This window comes from Oncorhynchus keta, chromosome 10, assembly GCF_023373465.1.
Source record: "Oncorhynchus keta strain PuntledgeMale-10-30-2019 chromosome 10, Oket_V2, whole genome shotgun sequence".
Taxonomy (NCBI): Eukaryota; Metazoa; Chordata; class Actinopteri; order Salmoniformes; family Salmonidae; genus Oncorhynchus; species Oncorhynchus keta.
The window spans coordinates 33,491,055-33,512,204 of NC_068430.1; the positions used below are offsets into that span (position 1 = coordinate 33,491,055).

Here is a 21,150-nt window from a genome sequence, read left to right on the forward strand (position 1 = left end):
AGAACACATTCTTATTTTCAATGACGGCCTGGGTTAACTGCCTGTTCAGGGGCAGAACAACAGATTTGTACCTTATCAGACAGATTTGTACCTTACCGGGGGTTTGAACACGCAACCTTCCGGTTACTAGTCCAACGTTCTAACCACTAGGCTACCCTACCGCCCCGTCTGTCAGTGTAAGAACCCTTCTGTTGGAGCAGGACTATCTAACCAGCCACAGCTGCTCTCCTCCCTGGTGACTGACTGTCTTCATACTGCTGAGTCATGTGAGGAGCAGAGGAGAGGAGAGGAGAGGAGAGCGCTGAGCGATTCTTGGAACCGCTGGGATTGTATTATCACCACCTCTAATCTAAGTCTCAAAGGACTTTAATCTGGATTATGTCCATCTGAGTCATGAAGGATCCTAATAAATAAGATAACACCATCAGCTGATCTAGTTAGATGTGTGATTCAGTGCCATCCTGGCCAAAACTGGATTGAACTGGAAGATTGAATTACAAAACAGAAATGTGTGTTTCTCTCATTATTCTACAGGGCAAAATGAGTGTGGATAACAAGATGGAAATTAGTCATATCTGATTAATTAAATACAGGCCTTATTAAAAAAGGAGAGAGGTTTAATTCAATATTCATTGAATCCTTTCTAGTTTGTGGGACAAACCACATTGGTCATGGTCACCCAGCCGCTTGGACTTTATCAAACAGTTCAGAGGAGTTATATGACTCCATTCTCTTTGCCCTCTGCATCTCTCCTCCGTCCCGATGTTCAGATCTGGCATCCACTCACTGGCTAATGATCCATTCCTCCTGATAGGGCATTCGGCCCATGGCAGTGGGTACTGGAAGGACTGGAAGAAGTAGAAGATGCTCCAGCCGATGATGACGTTGTAGTAGAGCCCCACAAAGCCACACACCTGGAATGTAGGAGAGGCAGAGTCTGTTAGAGTAAGAAAGTCCAATGGAACTCACAATTACCCCTGAGGTGCTCCTCTGCACAAGTCCCTGTCACTGTTGGTTGATGCCACTCTTTCAGTCAAATGGCAACTGCATGTGTGAATATCGATATATACACTACTGTACCGTGAGAGGCAATTTCAATATATTTCTCATTCAGATGGTCTATATAGGCAGGAGTATGTTGTTTTCTCATGTTCCTAGGGTGACATATAGCCTAGCGGTTACAAGCATTGGGCCAGTGACCAAAAGGTATCTGGTTTGAATACCAGAGCTGACTATGTTAAACATCTATCAATGTGCCCTCGAGCAAGGCTCTTAACAAGAACTGGCTATTAGGATAAGAGTGTAATCAGGATAAGAGTTTCTGCTAAATCTTCTGAGCATCCATGTCAACAAAGGACAGGCAGAAGCTATACAAGGTTGGGAAATCCATTAATAATTGAAGTACACTCTTTCAGCCATTTCCACAGTGATCTCTTAAGAGGTATTTATAGCTGCCACTCGCAGTCACATACATCACCAACGAGGGGTTGTCTCTCTCTCACACCCTAACCCTCCCTACCATCTCTGCCTCGCTCTCATTATCTAGGGCATTATCCATATTACTCATCTTTATAGTCATTTTCTACGTTACTGACATACAACCTTCTATGTCACATCTTATGGAATGAAGAATGTGAGATAGCTTTCTCCATCATAATAACAGAGAGTATGTTTGTTTTGAGCTGTGTAAGGTGATGCAGACATGGGGAACCATGTTTAGAGCTGCTATGCTCAATTAGATCAAGGTATATCTATCTATCCCCTAAAGAGAGTTTGCCTCATTCGTGATTATACATTCCAGTTCAGATTTACACAAGGTCTATTTCCTCTCACAATATTCAGAAATGGACAGTGAAAGCTTCCAACATAAATGATCCACCTATCTCTTGTTAAAGCGGGATGTTGACATGTTATGTGATGTTGTGACAATTAGATTATGTGAGTCACAAAATGTCCAATATGCCAAATTCAAGACCTGGAGTAGTTTAAATTGATCCATCCTATCAAACTGGCATATATACAAAGCATGATCAACAGCTTTTATCTTAAAAGCCCAGTGCAGTCAGAATTAATGTCCCCCTAATGTTTTGTATCATAATGTACAGCAAGTGATGAAACGAACAATGTAAAAGTGAAGAAATTTGATCAGTGTTATTTCCTGATAGTTGCTGGTTGAGATTACAATCTGCCCAGAACCTTCTAATCAGCAGGTTTTGCACAGGTGGAGTTTTGGCTTGCCTGGTGACAGCACGAGACAGTATAAGTTAATATAGACCAATAACAAAGAGTTCCAAACCTCTCTGCCAATAAAAGCTAGTTTTCAGATTACATATCCCGCCCCCTCCCCACTCAGACCACTCACAGACAGTCCAAGCAAAATTCTAGCTTGAGAAATAGTTTTTTGCTAAAAAGTTTTTTTTTTTAACCCTTTCAATGGAAAACTATTACAGTAAAGCACTTAACTATTCCCTAGAAATAATTTGGCATTCAGATAAAAACGACTGAATTGGGCCTTTAAAGAGATCCGGGTTGGAGGGTGTTAAATAGAGTGCTGGTGACAGCACCGCAATGCATGTGGTAAAAACAGTATGCTAAGGCAGCCAAGCATGGAGGGGAGAGGCCACAAAGTGTTGGTATATGCAGAAAATAGTATACTTAATAAATCACACAGTCACTGACGTAGGGAGTTTCTATTGAAATCAGAGCTCATTCATTGAAGCCCCCAGTGATAAACCCCACATCCAGCATCCATTATCCTTATCACACTGTTTGACCCTCTCTGTTTCCCAGTGCACTGTGGTCAGTCACACTGTTTTTCTCTTGGGACACAGTCTATTTTGTTACGTGGAACAAGCACTTCAGAACATAAACAGATTACATAACCAAAATCATGTTAAAACTTATAGCATTATGTATCTGATGATTGGAGGGTGATCAGTTAAACTGATTGCCAGTCTCAACTTCAACCAAAAGGTGATATAAGAGGCAACCTTAAACCAAAGACACCATCCTCACTGTCACTCACCATTAGACTGGACACCCCTATCCCACCCAGTTGGGGGCACACGTAGTTCCACACCCCGATGCTCCCACGTCGGATCTTCTGGCCCACTGCTAGCTCCAGGAAGAAGAGCGGGACGCCGATGAGGATGAGGAGGATGAAATACGGAACCAGATAGGCACCTGAAAGAAAGGGGTCAAAGTGATCATGCTATATTTCTCCCAATAGACTATTAGGTACACGAGTAGTACACATACTGTATGTGTGATATTACAGTACTAAGTATTGTGTAAAACGTGGAACACCTTTCCTTTGAAATAATGCACAAGTTTCAATTGTCTCCCTTGCTGAATCAATGGAGATACTTAACATTTACTGTGGACCCTGGCTCTATTCTTTTGAGCTGTTTCTAGAACACTAATTAGAATTAATTGTGTATCATTACAAAGCCAGAGGGGAAGGGGAGAGAGAGGTGGACAGGCTGGGTAACAGGAAGACAAGCCCTCTAGTTGATGGTCATGAAGTCCAACTCAGTGAGTCAGGGGAGAGCCTCAGGACACTATGGTGTCTGTCTGTTTGTACTTGACAGTTCTGCATCACTTGCCACTATTACTCTCCCACCCTGCAAGTCAGAGCCCATCCAACCAGTGATTTACTAAGGTCTATTTTAGTATTTGATTTGAATTATGGGGGATGTCTAAATCTGGTGCTTCCCAGCTTAATCCAAGAGAGGCTTAATCTGGATGTTATTGTGGTGATCATCAGGATGATAAGATTTACGCTGGAGCACTATCACTAATAATACTTCAGGAGTACCAGTTACATAGCCTAGAGCTCATAACCCACTGGACACAGACAGCAGATCCAAGTCTTGTTTTAATTGAGTTGTTACTAATGTCAATTCAACATGAGATCAAGAAGAAATAAAACCAGGTCATTGGATGTAGGTAAGAAATTAGATTGTTTTTTAAATATATAACTTTTTGCAATAAAGTTGCAGCCTATCTGAACTTGGGCCAGCTAACAGTCTTGATATACTGTATAGCACGGAAACTGAGGTAAAGACGTGTATGAAAGAGAAGCAGAGAACGCTGGAAGGGGAGAAGGAGAGAGAGGGGGAAGAAGGCCCATAGCGATAACCACCTAACGCCACAGAGCCATTTAATGTGGCTGTAATTTGCTGCCTGGAGGTAAATTAGGGAGTGAAAGATGTCCGTTCTCCTGGTCAAACGACGAGTCTGCTTGGGTATAGGAGCCTTTAAATCCTGCCTATTAGCAATAAATCAGAAAGAGAAGGTGTGAGAGAACAGGGCCGGTGAACCAAACACATCAGTCATTATCTGGTGAAGACAGGGAGACCGTGAGGTTTCGGGGGTGAATTGAGCATGCCTAATCGTCATTTCTATGACCAGAGGTAAAAGATGTGGTGTTTTATGCTGCTGTTATGGTCAGAGGTGTGATGCTCATTAAAACTGATGGGGCATGTTTTTATCCATTTATGGTAGATCGGTTAGGTTAGAGCAAGGGAGTGCAGAAACTAAATTTAGCACATTCTGGAAAAACACTGTCAAGTACAAAACATACAATAGTAGGAAATCTGAGCCATTTCCACTAGATGAGCCAGCTGCAAAGTCATAATTGGCCTTTGTGTAATGTTAGGGCTAGGCATTAGGGTTTTGCAGGGTGGTTAAGGTTAGGTTAGGTTTAAAAATCAGCTAGTGACCACTCTGCAGAGCTGCCTCCAGTACATCAATGCCAACCTGCCCTAACAAATAGGGGTGTTCTGAACTACTATACCAGCAAAGACTTACAATGTGCCCCTGTAACTACATGAGAAAATAAAGCAAGTCATCATCACAATACAGAGCCATTAATGTTTAATTGAGAGTATCCCTTTCATGTTGATCAGAGTATCAGTTGAGCCTTGGCCTGCTCCAGTGCCAGTAGTAATCGATAGCACAGCTATATTTAGAGTGGTGTTTGTGGAGCTGTGCTTCTCTCTTGGCAGCCCAGCCTGATTGTGATGGCAGGCCAGTGTACCTGGCATGTCATTCTTACAGTCTGGGTCACTGAGCTGCCAGGAAGCAGCCGCGGCTAGACTCTTCATCAGAGGCAGACAGGAAGATGAGGAGGAAATGACCTTGCTCATCCATTGACGTAGCTACAATAAATAATTATTGTTCTATATTTTGTGAAAGAGTTCTTCAGTTATGGTTCTATTTAGTCAGCCAGCCCTTATGGGGCGCGGTCTGCCACTCACCTCCTCCATTCTTTTGGCACAGGTAAGGGAAGCGCCAGACGTTTCCTAGCCCCACAGAGAAGCCCACCTGGGCCAGAATGTACTGAAGTTTGCTGTTCCAGGCTGGGCGGCCATCGTTCTCGGGGGGCTCGAGAACAATCTTCTTCCCGGGTACCCCTCCAACATTCAGAGAACTGTTCTTGTAGTCGAGCGGCGCTTCGTGAGCGAGCAGGTCTGCCACCGACTCTGTGACATGCTCACTGGTATGCTCACGCTGCGTCACCTTAGTGTTCTTACGCATCAGGGATGCTGAGGGGGGAGCTGGGAGGGGGTTGGCGGAGAGAGAGATAGAGAGAGAGACAGAAAGAGAGGGAGAGTTCAGAGTGTACTGTAGGTACGAAGTAGAGGGGTTGGATACTAGGTGCCAGACTTTGAGAAGAGAGAGAGAGCGCAGGGCTCCAGATTTGGGCTTTGTGGTCCTGTGAGAGAAAAACAAATTAAATCTGTCACTTGACGGCTTTTACTATTTTACAAAGCAATATAATAAACACGGAGGACATTTAACATATTATCACATTAAAACTGTCCTTAATAGATGAGGATTCATTTCCACTAAAATCCTTGAGTCCTGACAAGACACTTGTGTTTTCATTGCAAGTTATGTTGGCATATCTTCCTGTGGGCCTCAAGCAACACTTCAGACACAGGATCACGGACACAATTACCCTGTTCCATTTAGTGCTTAGCCAGGCTTGTAATAAGATGCAGGTCTATAACACAGTCGAGTCTCTAGTCTAGTGGCCTTAAAGACAACATAAGTGTGGGTGGTTGCGTTAACTTAACTAGACTTCCACAAGAATGAAACTCCCTCCTCACCACAATGAATAATTTCTTAGAGGTACTCAAAGTAAGTATAATAACCTCCATATCCACTGCAGCCACTAATTGAACTAAACTGTATTGCAGGTTGTCATTAGTTGTGATGCCATTCATTTTCCGTTCATTAATTTGCAATTCATATTTAGGCCTCATACCGTATGCTTAAGAGCACACATATCACCTTGCAGACTGAGGCAGACCCTTAGTCTGCAGCTCTCTCCCTCTACTGAGACTGAGCATCAGATGGAGGAACATCAGCCCAGTAAGAAAAAAGAAAATGATTTAAATGTACTGTATGCCCACTCAGCTGTGCTTCACAAGTAATACGACGGATCTATTACCGGTGTGATCATAGAACCTAACTCAAATGTTTAAAAATTGTTTTTTTTAAATACCCGAACATTGGCTGGGCATTCAAGCAAAGTCAATATACGGTGATAATGTATTGGGCCTATAGCTTACTGCACAAACCTCATTGCTACAGGTGTCACAGACGTTGTCGTGGAAATGACCGGACCAAGGTGCAGCGTTGTAAGCGTACATTTTCCTTTTATTATGATAAACTTCACCAACAAAACAAGCAACAAACGTGAAGCCTACTAGGGCTATAGTGCCACTAACAAAGATAACTACCCACAAAATACAAAGGAAAAAAGGCTGCCTAAGTATGATTCCCAATCAGAGACAACAATAGACAGCTGTCCCTGATTGAGAACCATACCCGGCCAAAACATAGAAACAGAAAAACATAGTCACACCCTGGCCTACCCAAAATAGAGAATAAAAGCCTCTCTATGGCCAGGGCATGACAACAGGACTCTTTTTAAATTGGTTAATGTTGCATAGGCTTACGTTTTTTTAAGTCATGCATTTTGACTCAAAGGGATCTTGACTCAGAAAAGGTTGGTGACCACTGTTTAAGAGTTTTCCCTGTTAACACTATCAACGTTTCCCTTTGCTGTGGCAATTGTGATCGAATCAACGCAACATTCGCCACTTTCATAGCAACATACTGAAACAAAACTAACTATGCAAGAGATTTTGTTGTAGGCAGAACGCATCAGAGTAGGATTCTATTGCATTGACACACACTACTCAGCTCGTACTCTACACAGACCAGTGCGGCATAAACAATCAGGCCCTATATGCAAATAGACCATTGCCATATATGGATCTTTCATTTACTTTGAACTGGACTGTTTTAATAGCATGAGCGGTCATGAGTAAATGCACTTGCGATCAAAGCAAGAGCTGCATGTAGCCACGTGTGCACATTATTTTATAATCCTTTGCTAGTTAGTGAGTTACTAGCCCAGTTATATATCATTTGTAATCAGCAATAGGGGAGTGATCGCTTCCTACAAGAGCACATAACGTGTACAGTTCTAGACATCTTTGAAAAACTAGTCAGGTAGAGAGCTTTGTTTTGTCTTAAAGGGGCAGTGTTGTATTTTGAGACTTATTCAAGCCTAAGTAGCCAATAGGCAGAGGGTAGGATAATTTGTCTGAATCTCTGTAATAATGGTATAGGAATAAGAATGCATTTTATTTTATAAAGTGGTTTCTTGCATCAAACAACATAACATTTTCAGTGTCCTCCTTGTCTGATGGACAAGTGGATAAACAGGTTAATGTTAAGCACTGCGTTTTTCCCCCCAAAAGTCTCATTGAATGTAGGCCTACATTGAACAATAAACATTGGCTGCTACTGTAGCCTGAATGATAGAACAGCTAGTTCCATGGTAAAATGTTATGAGATGCATTTTCTCCATTGTTTTTGATGGTAGGCCACTCTGGCAGGCCTACAATATGATCAAATACCCACAGTAGCCTACCTGACAGTTAAAACTGTAATGTAAAGCGGGTACAGCCTCAGTGTTCACAGTAAACGTGCCGGAAGTTGCACACAATTTTCACAATGTACAAGTTTGCGCTCAGCAGACCTGAAATTTGCTTAGTGACACATTTTTCTTGCGGGAACATTGGTCACATCCAATTACCTAACCCTTCTCTTACATGAAGAGAGAGGGGGTAGCAACTTGTTAAATGTGTTTTGTCTACCTGTGGACTCATTTCCCCACAAAGCTGTCACTGAAAAAGCAGATTAGGCCCCTACCTTCCTCAGTGTTTTGGTTTCAGACATTCCCAATGTTACCAATTGTCCTACTTAATTTTCCTGTCCTGTAAGCTTAACTTTCGGAAGCTTTTTCCTGTAAATCCCCTAATCCTCGGAAGCATTGCAGCAGGATTCTCTCCCGGTTTTTCATGGAGCTGTTGGTTCAGCCCAAACATAATGGAGGAAGTCAGTCAGTACAAGGGAGGGGCTGGATGATCCGCAGTCATGCATTCTCTTGATCCACATCACAAGCCTGGCGTAGGCTCATTACTTATTGAGAGAGTCACTTCTCAGCCGTTACAAAAATCCTCCATCGACGGAAATACAGAGCAGCAAAGCCCTATGGGATATGTAAGGGCCACATCCTATTCTGGGGGACAGAGAGACAGCAAAAACAAGAGAGATAACCGATGTGGGAGATGACTGTTCACTTAGTAATCCTTGATTTACTTTAGTTGAGAACTGACTAGGTGATGTGGCCATATGAAATAGGGGAAGGTTAGAAACGGAGGTCACACAGAGGATATATAGAGCTGCAGTTTTATGCTGTGGCAACATTTTGACAGCCACATCTTTTACGGTATGATACAGTGATGCACTTCTTCTGGTCACGACAATCACTATCAGTCACTACCTCTGCCTGTACATCTCTTCTCCTCCCACTTTCTCTTGTGCAAAAACTCCACAATAAACTGAACCTCCCACATACAAAGTAAACAGCTATTCTAGTAAACAGTCTAGTAGACCTACAAAAGCCCAGACAGAGCAAAGCAACAATTTAACTGTATTTTTAAAAAACAGTATATTTTAATTTACCCCAAATCCTATGTATAAAGTTAAACAAGAATATTCCACATGATTCACATAATTCCTTATAAAGAGTACATAAGTGTATACACATACAGTGTTTCGTCTCTTCCAGCACACAACAACCATTTCATATTATATGTCAACGTCGGGTCACGTCAACGTATCTAACGAAAACATAACCCTTTCTGCCAAGCGTTGCATACATGTCCTGTACAGCTCATGATGAAATAAATCATCCACGCTCATTATCAATTTACATGGGAACCTCTATATAATCCCATGGGCATTAACTCTGGATCTGCATTGGTTCAGACATTCAATATCAACAGCTGCATCACTCCGCCTACAGAGCAACTGTGCCATGAAAACACGCCAACAACTGCCAGCTGGTGTTCACATCACCACAGACAACATTTATAAAAAATACAGGTACTAGGTGACTTTTACATCATTTGAAAGCCATTGCATGTGTTATAATGGCTGCAGTGAGGGCTAAGAGTTTAGGTGGAACAGTCTGCAGCACTTTACCTATATTGTTACCTATACCTATATTGTCAGTGAATATCTAGATAACAAATGAAAAATTAATTTGGGGCCAGCTGCTTTGAATAAAAACAAATGTAAAAAATTGCACTGACTAAATCACTTTAGCAAAAAACAAACATGCACTGCAAAAACATGCACAGCTGTAAGATGTGTTTTTTTTGGCATTTACTTCTCTGTAGAGTTAGTAGATGCTGTGTGATAATTTACTACACAGACAAACAAAAACCTTTAAGGTTTATTTAAATAGTGTTGAGGTACTCCCATTGAGCAAAGTTTTGTTTTGAAATCTAGGCTACTACTGTAGGCTCACTCCAAACCTAATCCAGCACACCCTCGATTCTAATAAATAACTGGCTGATAAACTGAACCAGGTTATTTAGAAGTGGGCTGGATTAAAGACCTATGGGAGGGTAGCTCTCCAGGAACAAGGTTTAAGACCCCTGCAATAGCCTGTGTGTGGTTGATGTAAACAAAACAGGAACCTGCAGATAATACAATCCTGAAAAACACGATCAATGGGTCACCAAGGGCATACAGTGCCTTCCGAAAATATTCACACTCCTTGATTTCTTTCACATTTGTTGTGATTAGGGCTGTTGTGGTGATCATATTACCGCCACACTGGCGGTCACGAGTCTAAAAGGCAGTCAAATTCCACGTAACCATTTAGTCACGGTAATTAGGCTTCTCCAAGCTCTGATGCTGCTGATGGTCATTACTAGCCTACCAAACTTGCTAACTGCCTGGAACTGAGCACTCTATTATCCCTCTAATCAATCTGACATCAATGCAAATGTATTTGAAAATCTAATCAAACACTTTGAAAGCCCATGAACTCATGTTGTGCAACATTTCAACAGGCTATGCAACTGCAGAGAGATGACCTCTACTGAAAAGAGGATCAGCTTTCTATAGGCTAGGCCTAATATATTTTTTTGTTTAACTTTCCTAATATTAAGCACATTGCATATATCTACAAAAGGAGGATTGCCTACCTGGCTGGCATGAAGAAAAAAAACCCACTGGGAAAGGCATATTTTTTCCTACTGCACCTGTTTCGATACAGGTGCATTATAATGGTCTATTCTAAATCTAATTTCACACATGTTATTTAGTTACTACATGATTCCATGTGTGTTATTTCATACTTTTGATGTCTTCACTATTATTCTACAATGTAGAAAATAGTAAGAACAAAGAAAAACCCTTGAATGAGTAGATGTGTCCAAACTTTTGACTGGTACTGTATATAGAATAAAAAATATTCCAAAACATGCATTGTCTTGGCAACAATGCACAAAAGTAATACTACTAACATGTACTTTTTGTCCTGAATACAAATTGTTATGTTTGGGAAAAATCCAACACATCAATGGGTACCACTCTCCATATTTTCAAGCATGGTGGTGGCTGCATTATGTTAGGGGTATGCTTGTCATGGGCAAGGACTAGGGAGTTCTTCAGGATAAAAAGAAACAGAATGGAGCTAAACAGGTAAAATCCTAAAGGAAAACCTGCTTCAGTCTGCTTTCCAACAGACAAAGAGAGACAAATTTGTGACATGGTAAGGTTGGACCCAGGTGCAAAGAAGAAACGAGACAAGGCATCAGTGCTTAGGGATAAACATAATACTTTTCTGAGAGATGGTAGCCTCGGGATAACAGTACACTTGAAAAAACAAACACTAAGTCTCGAAACCTCACTCAGGAAACGACCACATACGGTAAACAATTCAAGTTTCTGCAAAGGACAACAGAAAACACACCTCTTTTAACAGGGAAATCGTAATGAGTAAATTAGACACACATGAGTGTCATTAATGTCTCTAGGAAGGTTGAGGCCAGGGCTCTGTGCAGGCCAGTCAAGTTCTTCCACACCGATGCCGACAAATAATTTCTGTATGCACCTTGCCTTGTGCACGGGGGTATTGCCATGCTAAAACAGGAAAGGGCCTTCCCCAAACTGTTGCCACAAAGTTGGAAGCAGAGAATTGTCTATAATTTCCTTATATGCTGTAGCATTAATGTTTCCCTTCACAGACACTAAGGTGCCTAGCCCGAACCTTGAAAAACAGCCTCAGACCATTTTTCATCCTCCACCGAACTTTACAGTTGGCACTATGCATTGGGGCAGGTATCTTTCTCCTGGCATTCGCAAAACCCAGATTCGTTCGTCGGACTGCAAGATGGTGAAGCTTGATTCATCACTCCAGAGAACGCGTTTCCACTGCTCCAGAGAACGCGTTTCCACTGCAAAGCCAGCCAACGCTTGGCATTGCGCATGGTGATCTTAGGCTTGTGTGCAGCTGCTCGGCCAAGAAAACCAGTAGTGGAAAAAGTACCCAATTGTCATACTTGAGTAACAGTAAAGGTACCTTAATAGAAAACTTTTACTTGAGTAAAAGTTAAAGTTACCCAGTAAAATACTACAGTTGAAGTCGGAAGTTTACAAACACTTTGGTTGGGGTCATTAAAACTCATTTTTTCAACCACTCCACAAATTTCTTGTTAACAAACTATAGTTTTGGCAAGTAGGTTAAGACATCTACTTTGTGCATGACACAAGTACTTTTTCCAAGAATTGTTAACAGACAGATTATTTCACTTATAATTCACTGTATCACAATTCCAGTGGGTCAGAAGTTTACATACAGTAAGTTGACTGTGCCTTTAAACAGCTTGGAAAATTCCAGAAAATGATGTTAGAAGCTTCTGATGGGCTAATTGACATACTTTGAGTCAATTGGAGGTGTACCTGTGGATGTATTTCAAGGCCTACCTTCAAACTCACTGACATCATGGGGAAATCAATTGTAGACCTCTACAAGTCTGGTTCATCCTTGGGAGCAATTTCCAAATGCCTGAAGGTACTACATTCATCTGTACAAACAATAGTGTGCAAGTATAAACACCATGGAACCGCGCAGCCGTCGTACTGCTCAGGAAGATGGTGCATTCTGTCTCCTAAAGATGAACATACTTTGGTGTGAAAAGGGACAATCAATCCCAGAACAACAGCAAAGGACATTGTGAAGATGCTGGAGGAAACAGGTACGAAAGTATCTCTATCCACAGTAAAACGAGTCCTATATCGACATAACCTGACAGGCCGCTCAGCAAGGAAGAAGCCACTGCTCCAAAACCGCCATAAAAAACCCAGACTACAGTTTGCAACTGCACATGGGGACAAAGATCACACTTTTTGGAGAAATAGCCTCTGGTCTGAAGAAACAAAAATAGAACTGTTTGGCCATAATGACCATTGTTATGTTTGGAGGAAAAAGGGGGAGGCTTCCAAGCCCGAAGAACACCATTCCAACCATGATCCCAACCATGAAGAACAGGGGTGGCAGCATCATGTTGTGGGGGTGCTTTGCTGCAGGAGGGACTGGTGCACTTCACAAAATAGATGGCACTGTGAGGCAGGAAAATTATGTGGATATATTTAAGCAATATCTCAAGAAATCCGTCAGGAAGTTAAAGCTTGATCGCAAATGGGCAATGACCCCAAGCATGCTTCCAGAGTTGTGGCAAAATGGCTTAAGGACAACAAATTCAAGGTATTGGAGTGGCCATCACAAAGCCCTGGCCTCAATCCCATAGAAAATGTGTGGGCAGAATTGAAAAAGTGTGTGCGAGCAAGGAGGCCTACAAACCTGACTCAGTTACACCAGCTCTGTCAGAAGGAATGGGCCAAAATTCACCCAACCTTTTGTGGGAAGCTTCTGGAAGGCTATCCTAAACGTTTGACCCAAGTTAAACAACTTAAAGGCAATGCTACCTAATACTAATTGAGTGTATGTAAACTTCTGACCCACTGGGAATGTGATGAAAGAAAGAAAAGCTGAAATAAATAATTCTCTCTACTATTAATCTGACATTTCACGTTCTTAAAATAAAGTGGTGATCGTAACTGACCTAAGACAGGGAATTCTAACTAGAATTAAATGTCAAGAATTGTGAAAAACTGAGTTTAAATGTATTTGGCAAAGGGGTATGTAAACGTACGACTTCAACTGTACTTGAGTAAACGTGTAGCAGTATTTGGTTTTAAATTTACTTAAGTATCAAAAGTAAATGCAATTGCTAAAATATCCCAGAGCCGACTAAGGGAAGAATCTGTCGATGTGCCCTTGAGCAAGGTACTTAACCCCAATTGCTCCTGTAAGTCGCTCTGGATAGGAGTGTCTGCCAAATGTTTAAAATGTCAAATGTACATGTATAATTTCAAATTCTTTATATTAAACAAATCAGATGGCACATTTTTAATGATTTTTTAAAATTTACGGATAGCCAGGGGCACACTCCCACACTCAATTTACAAATTAAGCATTTGTGTTTTGTGAGTCCACCAGATAAGAGGCAGTAGGGATGACCAGGGATGTTCTCTTGATTAGTGCGTGAATTCTACTATTTTCCTGTCCTGCTAAGCATTCAAAATGTAACGAGTATTTTTGGGTGTCAAGGAAAATGTACGGAGTAAAAAGTACATAATTTTCTTTAGGAATGTAGTTAAGTAAAAGTAAAAGATTTTAAAACTATAAATAGTAAGGTACAGTACTTTTCAATATTTGTACATAAGTACTTTACAGCACTGATGGAACCCCATTCATGAAGCTCCAGAAGAACAGTTCTTGTGCTGAAGTTGACTCACAACCGCAGACCACATGTAACCACGCCAGCCCAGGAGCCTCACATCTGGCTTCTTCCCCTGCAGGATCGTCTGAGACCAACCACCCGGACAGCTGATAAACTGAGGAGTATTTCTTTCTGTAATACATTTTGTAACAAGAACATATTCTGATTGCCTCAGCCTGGCTCCCCAGTGGGTGAGCCTGGCTCGCAAGTGGGTGGGCCTATGCCCTCCCAGGCCCCCCCATGGCTGCGCCCCTACCCAGTCATGTGAAATCCATAGGTATGATATTTGTGAGTCTGTAACTTTCTTACTCATTTCTCAAACAGAGAGAGAGAGAGAGAGAGAGAGAGAGAGAGAGAGAGAGAGAGAGAGAGAGAGAGAGAGAGAGAGAGTGAAGGAAACAAAAGTTTGATGCAGACCCGAAAACAATTAGCCTCGAACCCAAATGGATCCAACGACAACCAGATCTAGACCCAACCTGGAACCCGTTATCTACCGATTGGATCCGAGTGACAAAAATGTATGTTTATCAGCCAAGTTGCTCTTCTGGTTAACAAATAGATATTTATATGTTGGCTAGACCTTCTGTAATGCCTCAGAGGCACAACATCCCACTTCTGACACCATCGTAAACAATTTGAGGGGTACCTCAACCAGGTCTCAAACCTTTTGACCTTGTGACTGTCATTCTACCACCTTAGGCAAACCACCAAGAGATCATACCTCTTGAAGAGGTCGCTGATGTTGAACTAAGGATACTACAATACAAGTTTATGTATTGTAGGAGATATCTATATGTGTGTGTGTGTGTGTGTGTGTGTGTGTGTGTGTGTGTGTGTGTGTGTGTGTGTGTGTGTGTGTGTGTGTGTGTGTATGTGTGTGTGTGTGTGTGTGTGTGTGTGTGTGTGTGTGTGTGTGTGTGTGTGTGTGTGTGTGTGTGTGTGTGTGTGTGTGTGTGTGTGTGTGTGTGTCTTTTAGAATGCTTGTTGGCGGATGGGGATCAATATAGCCTATGAAGGCCATTTAATTTGGATTATAAACAATAAAAATACCACTACATTTTCTCCCAAGGCATGGATGTTTTAATTCTCCAAAAAGGTCCCTTTAACAGAATTAAACAAGTTCAATCACAACACCTACAACTAACTCTACAATCTGAAATACTGCCCTGGAGACTTGAAGGTTGTGGTCGTAAAACAAAGCTCAAGAGACAGCCAAGTACAGATAGGAAAGCGCTCTAAAAGGTGATCAATCTGATCAGCGCTCCAACACCTGTCATCCCTCACATCTACGACAATAGACCGGGACTGAACATCAGTCATTCTGTCTGCTTGGCATTTTAAACTAAAACAAATTATGCAAATATACTATTATTCCATTGAGTAAGCAATTATCTTACAATTATTGGCCAGACGATTGTAAAAAATAGCACTCAAGGTCACACAACCCAGTGATTCATGACAGCATGACTATTTAATGTCATCATCCAGGACAACTCTCACCCCACATAATAAACATGATGAGATCACACAAGTTCATCCCTGTAAGTTCCTTAGCAATAGTTTTCTCAAGTGTCACGAAAAATCACTCCTTGCTATCATTACAATACAGGGGCAAAATCGCTCCAACAATTGTCCCTTCTTTGTTTCTCCAATAGTTTAGTATCGCAAAGCAGTCCCTATTGAACAGCTCTGATATACAGCTAAAACAAATTCAAAACAAATGTCAACAATAATTAAAACAAATGGACAAGGTGAGACACGTACGAGCCTAGTGACTAATGATGGGTACATCTGGACAGATGGATGTCGCCAGGGACCTGGCGATTGTATAATAAACATGTCAAGTCAATAACGCATTACTCACCTTAAATATTTCGAAGAAATAACCTATATCCAGTGTTTACAATGTAAAAACAATTCGAACACACCAGCATGGGGCAAATACATCTGCTCCGTGCCAATTTCGACCTCGTCTGGTGGTACCCAGTGTATGAGCGCGAGAGGATGAGAGGGAACGAATCACGTGCAGTTTTGGCTGACAATTGACATGCAAGCAGGGTGGCGGAGCAGGCGAGTGCATAGTGACGCAAGAGTGTACATGATCACATTGCCAAATTATCACCATGCTAATAATAGTAATCTAATAACCCTGGCGTTTAACATAGGAAGCCTGTGCTTAATTTGGAGAAGACAATTAAATGAACGCCCTGTGGTCCAAGGTGTATTTTGTATTTATTTATCTGGAGTAAGGGTGAATGTATTAAACCGAGTCCCCCTAAAATCTTTGGAAATAGAACGGTCAAGAAATATGTTGGTATTAGTCTGACGCATATGTTTGCGTCACTTACTACCATGCTTTTCCGATTGATAAAATTCATGGCAATTCAATTCATAAAAATAGCATTGTCAGCACCTATGGAGACATATGCAATAAAACACAGATAATTGATAACGAGATACATGTGTTCATTGTAGGCAAAATAATTATGACCAGTTTAAAATGTATGTATTCTAGGCTATAATACATTTTGATATTAGTATATTCTACGAACCAACAATAATAGGCAACCCCTTAATCACATAGGACTATGTTGTTATTTGTTCATCCCTTCTTGACATTATGGAAAAAATCCCTACAACACATGGTCCATTTATTGGAAGAGCGGTGGTGAATGTTTATTGAGACATCGAGACACAGGCGACACTTCTCTGTGGCTCCAGCCAACTGATGCACAGGTGACCATAAATCATGCGCCTTCCAGCAGACTATTCTTTAAAACCACGGGGTAGAGGAGGTAGAGAGTGTCATTGGGCCATTTTTCATTCTGACCCAATAGATTATTTTGTCATTCCCTTGCCACATGACTGCATATACAATCATCTTTATTATCTTCATCAGCAATGCCTCTTTACCACGGTTGTTTCATCTACTACTGGGTATTCTAACAATATCTTACTTTCTATCTAAGTTAAATTGATTTCATGTTTGTACAAGTGACCTATAGAACCACTCATTTTATGCAGAGAAACACAACCTTTGTAGAAAGTAGCCTACAATACACCCTATGCCTGTGCTGGATACCTAGAGGCGCAACACTCACTGGCATTCTGAAATTGCATTTTTTGTCCCCCCCAGTTGTATCATTGGAATGAGGCCTGGTGTGCTTTAGGACCATGCAGATGCCTCTGAGCGGTCAGGTAGGCTGTTTGGGGTGTTTATCTGACTGGATAAATAAAAAAAGTATTATATCCCACCCACTTCTAAAACCAAAGTTGCGCCCCTGCCTAGAAGCACATGCAGTCTGGTGGCATGGGATTTGGACTTCAGTAACAATCTGGTAGTAGGTATCCAGTGTACATTTTATTTCAATATCTGGCCTGCCATGACACACTTTCCCAGAGATGGCTTCTGACATAATTTACCACAACAACCTCAAGATCATACCACAGACAGCGGCTGTGGCCGAAATATGGCTTTCCTACTACTTTCTTAAACTACTGTGTACTAATCGTATTTCATACTATTTAGAATGTACTGTTAAGTACAAACCTATGCATTAAGTAACTGATATCAACATACTACTCATCCATACTGAGCTGTCATTGAATGCGGAATCGTGCTTGTTCCCTGCCGTTCCCTTACATGACATTTTTGTCGAGTGTGTCCTCTATTCTGATTATCTTCTGTTGTCGAACACACGTGGGTGTGAAAATACGATTATCCTCTTCAATCAGGTTCAGCGAATTCTATTAGAGTAAATGCGAAAATGAGTATGACATCTGGGCATTTAAAGTATACTAGATTTTCAATATTTCACATTTTATAAAACTACATGTTTTCGCATACTCAAACGGCCTACTATTTAGGATCCAAGTATAGGTATTTGGGTTTAGCTGTCTCTCTTCTGCAACTCATTCCTCTTAAAACCCCCATGCAGTCGTTTTAATAAATCATCACCATATGTCTAATAAATCACTGCATTTGTTTATTTCATGAAAATAACTCCAAATATACTTTTTAATAATGTATTTCCCTGAACCTCCTTTTGCCATTGAAATGCTGTCGGAACATATGGGTGTGTTGATACAACTGTTAATATATTTAGATTAGATTGTGATGTCATGATCTGGGCCAAAAGCTCTATCCCACATGAACAGGCTGAAATTTCAGGATTTCTTTTCCAAACAGCTATTACACAAAAAGGGCACAATTTTCACAATTTCAGTGTTATTTTGTCCTCGTAGTTTGGAAATATCATAACAACACAGGAAAATCACAACCAATTTTGTGCCCTAACACTCACCAGCTAACAGGTGAAGAAGGTATGATATATGCCAATTAGCAATGAGGGGGATGATTAGGTGGCCATGATGGAATGGGGCTAGATCACAATTAGTGCCATGGGATTTTTAATGATTACAGAGAGTCAGGACACCCGTTTAACCACCCTGCGCAGGGCAATGTCCCTTTTACTGCCCTGGGATCTTAGACCAGAGGGAAGAGTGCCCCCTACTGGCCCTCCAACACCACATCCAGAAGTACGCCATCAGTGAGATGCTGGGTGGTATGCTGCTGCTGGTGGAAGATGCATTATAAAACCAACACCCTTGCCCCTGAGCCTGAACCTGTGGCAAATAATGTTGGTTTTCCTCTTCTCTTTGGTTGTTATTAAATGCCACATAGCATAATCTCCCTTTCAAGTTACAGGTTTCCCATGAGACCACAAAATGATAATAGAATATGATAGAATAGAATAATAACTTATTATTTATCCCCTGAACTACTCAGCACTAAGTGATGAATGAGAGACTGGGCATTTTCTGGTGGGCATCTCTTATCCTACGTTGTTCTCAGAACGCAACCAACTGTGTACATTTATGTTGAGAGCCTTTATCTGTATAAAGTTGCTCTGCATGGGTAAAGCAGTTTGCAAAGTGATAACATATGGATGCCCCCTCCTCTCCATGCTTCCTCCCCTTCATCTACTCCCTTTTTCCAACCATGCCTGCCTCTTCTTTCTCCTCCCCTTCCCCTAGGCAGGTTGCATGAGCATGGATGGTGGATGGGAGGTGTGCTTGCCACCAACGCTCTCTTGTGACTCGCCAATCAAAGTGGATATACCTTCTCCTACGAATGCTCCTTTCTTATTTCTCACATGCAGCTGACACGCTCTGCCGTAGGGAAGGCCGGTAGAAGTGTCACGGTTTTGTAGAACACTCATCCTTCATTGAGAATCTGGTCTACAGTCACCTCCCCATGGTCCAAACCGGTCACCAAAGTTCAAGCTGTGAAGTTCCTGTAACACCCCAAAATTAGGTTTCATTCAGGCATGAGAATTAATGATTGATCACATTTAAGTTTGTGTAACAGAGCTTCACATTTCCCCACTTGCGAGAATAAAAATAAAGGACTGAATTAACCCATCTGAATGGTCTGCATCTGAGCCCCAACAATTAGCCCACCTAATATCTGAGTCATCTCAATGTAATTTGCTGCATCCAGCCAATAAGATAATGTCAGTGAACATTGGGTTGTATTTGGGTTGCAGTGATTCCTCTGTGCCAGCTGCCCTGGGGACCTGTGGGACTGTTGGCACAGCTGTGCTGCTGCCCTCTCTATTTAGCATGTGACCCACCAGTCCCATACGGTTTAGAGCTTCTTGGGTACCAGCCTTAGTGGTCTACCTTCTCATTCCCAGTGATTCCCACAAATCCTTTCCTTCATCCTTTCTTTTTTCAATGTATCATCAGTCCTTGTCTATCTTTGTAATGTTTTAAGTCATTCTGTCCTGACTTTTTCTTCAGATCTTGCCCTCGTCTTCCCTTTCTCTCTCCCTCTATTTTCATTCTCATCACCCCATTATCATTACCTCCAGTAGAATCTCTCTCCTCTATGTCTCTTGTCTTATAATAGATTGCAAAGTACCTCTCTCTCCTCTTGTCTTCAGTTCTCTATTTCTCCTGAAATCTCTTTATTTAAAGCCTCTGCTCAGCTGACGTCAGAGCATTCCTCCTGGGATTCAGCCCCACACGTTTCCACCCCGTTCCTGACACAACCATTCACCTTCAGTTGTCTGGATCCTCACATTTTTTTTTCAATCTAAAGTGCTCTCGTTCACTACCAGCCCTATGTTTTTTCTTTTCGTTTTGTGTTCCTCCTCACACACTTCCTCTCACGTGCACCGGCACATTCTACATCTGCGTCAGCGCATCCCTCCAGTACTTTTCCTTCACTGGAGTCTCATTTATATTCCTCCTCCATCCCTCTCTCCCTCCCTCCTTCCCTCCCTCTCTCACCTTGTGTTGCGTTGTCTGGGTCACTTTCGGCTGAAAACCTGCAATAAAAGCTGCAGAGAAAAGCTGCAATAAAAGCTGCGTTATATATCCTCTTCTACAAAGACTAAAGTTCTCCCGCAGTCCCATCCTTTGCACTTAGCTACTCACAGAAGAAATAACATAAACAGCCACATATTCATAGTACTATCATGTTTATATGATTCACATGAGTAAAATGAGTACGTGCTATCTTTTCTGAGGAGCACTTACTGAGATGCGAAGACCCTTTTGATCAAAATGATTTAACCACAACAAGAGGAGATGGCAGTGTGCAATCAATACATTGATGTTCGAGGACCCTCAATGACACGAGTAGTAGGTGCTCTTAAGTCACCATTGACAAATTGATACTGTTGTGCATGATAAAAAAAAGGTTGTTTTCAACACATTGAATGACATGTGTCTGAAAGAACACACAGGTCTCTAACTTCCTGTCTACCCTACTCTTTTCCAATTTCTTCTTCTCTCATACATTTCTGTTTCCCAGCCTTTTGGCCAGAGCTCCACTGGTGTTGTGCAGGTGTTCAGATAGGGGAGAAAGTGGTCCGGGATTTTTGTGTAACGCCATCCTGACTGGCTGATGCTA

The 21,150-nt window shown here is 41.6% G+C and overlaps 1 protein-coding gene across 3 annotated transcripts in view; it reads right to left on the reverse strand.

The window, feature by feature from the left end:
• Positions 1-20,388, reverse strand: part of LOC118388546 (sodium-dependent neutral amino acid transporter SLC6A17) — a 29,657-nt gene extending 9,269 nt beyond the window's left edge. Inside the window, exons 1-5 of one of the 3 annotated variants that reach the window (XM_052526888.1) lie at positions 20,155-20,388; positions 19,351-19,525; positions 5,262-5,719; positions 3,026-3,183; positions 788-914 (exon numbers count right to left, since the gene is read on the reverse strand). In XM_052526888.1, coding sequence (XP_052382848.1) covers positions 788-914; positions 3,026-3,183; positions 5,262-5,541 — 565 coding nt within the window. In that variant the 5' untranslated portion in view covers positions 5,542-5,719; positions 19,351-19,525; positions 20,155-20,388. Of the gene's footprint in view, positions 1-787; positions 915-3,025; positions 3,184-5,261; positions 5,720-8,235; positions 8,478-16,092; positions 16,228-19,350; positions 19,526-20,154 lie in introns of those variants that run through there. The other 2 variants (XM_052526889.1, XM_052526890.1) reach the window with 2 other exon arrangements.
• Between the last annotated feature and the right edge of the window lie 762 nt (positions 20,389-21,150).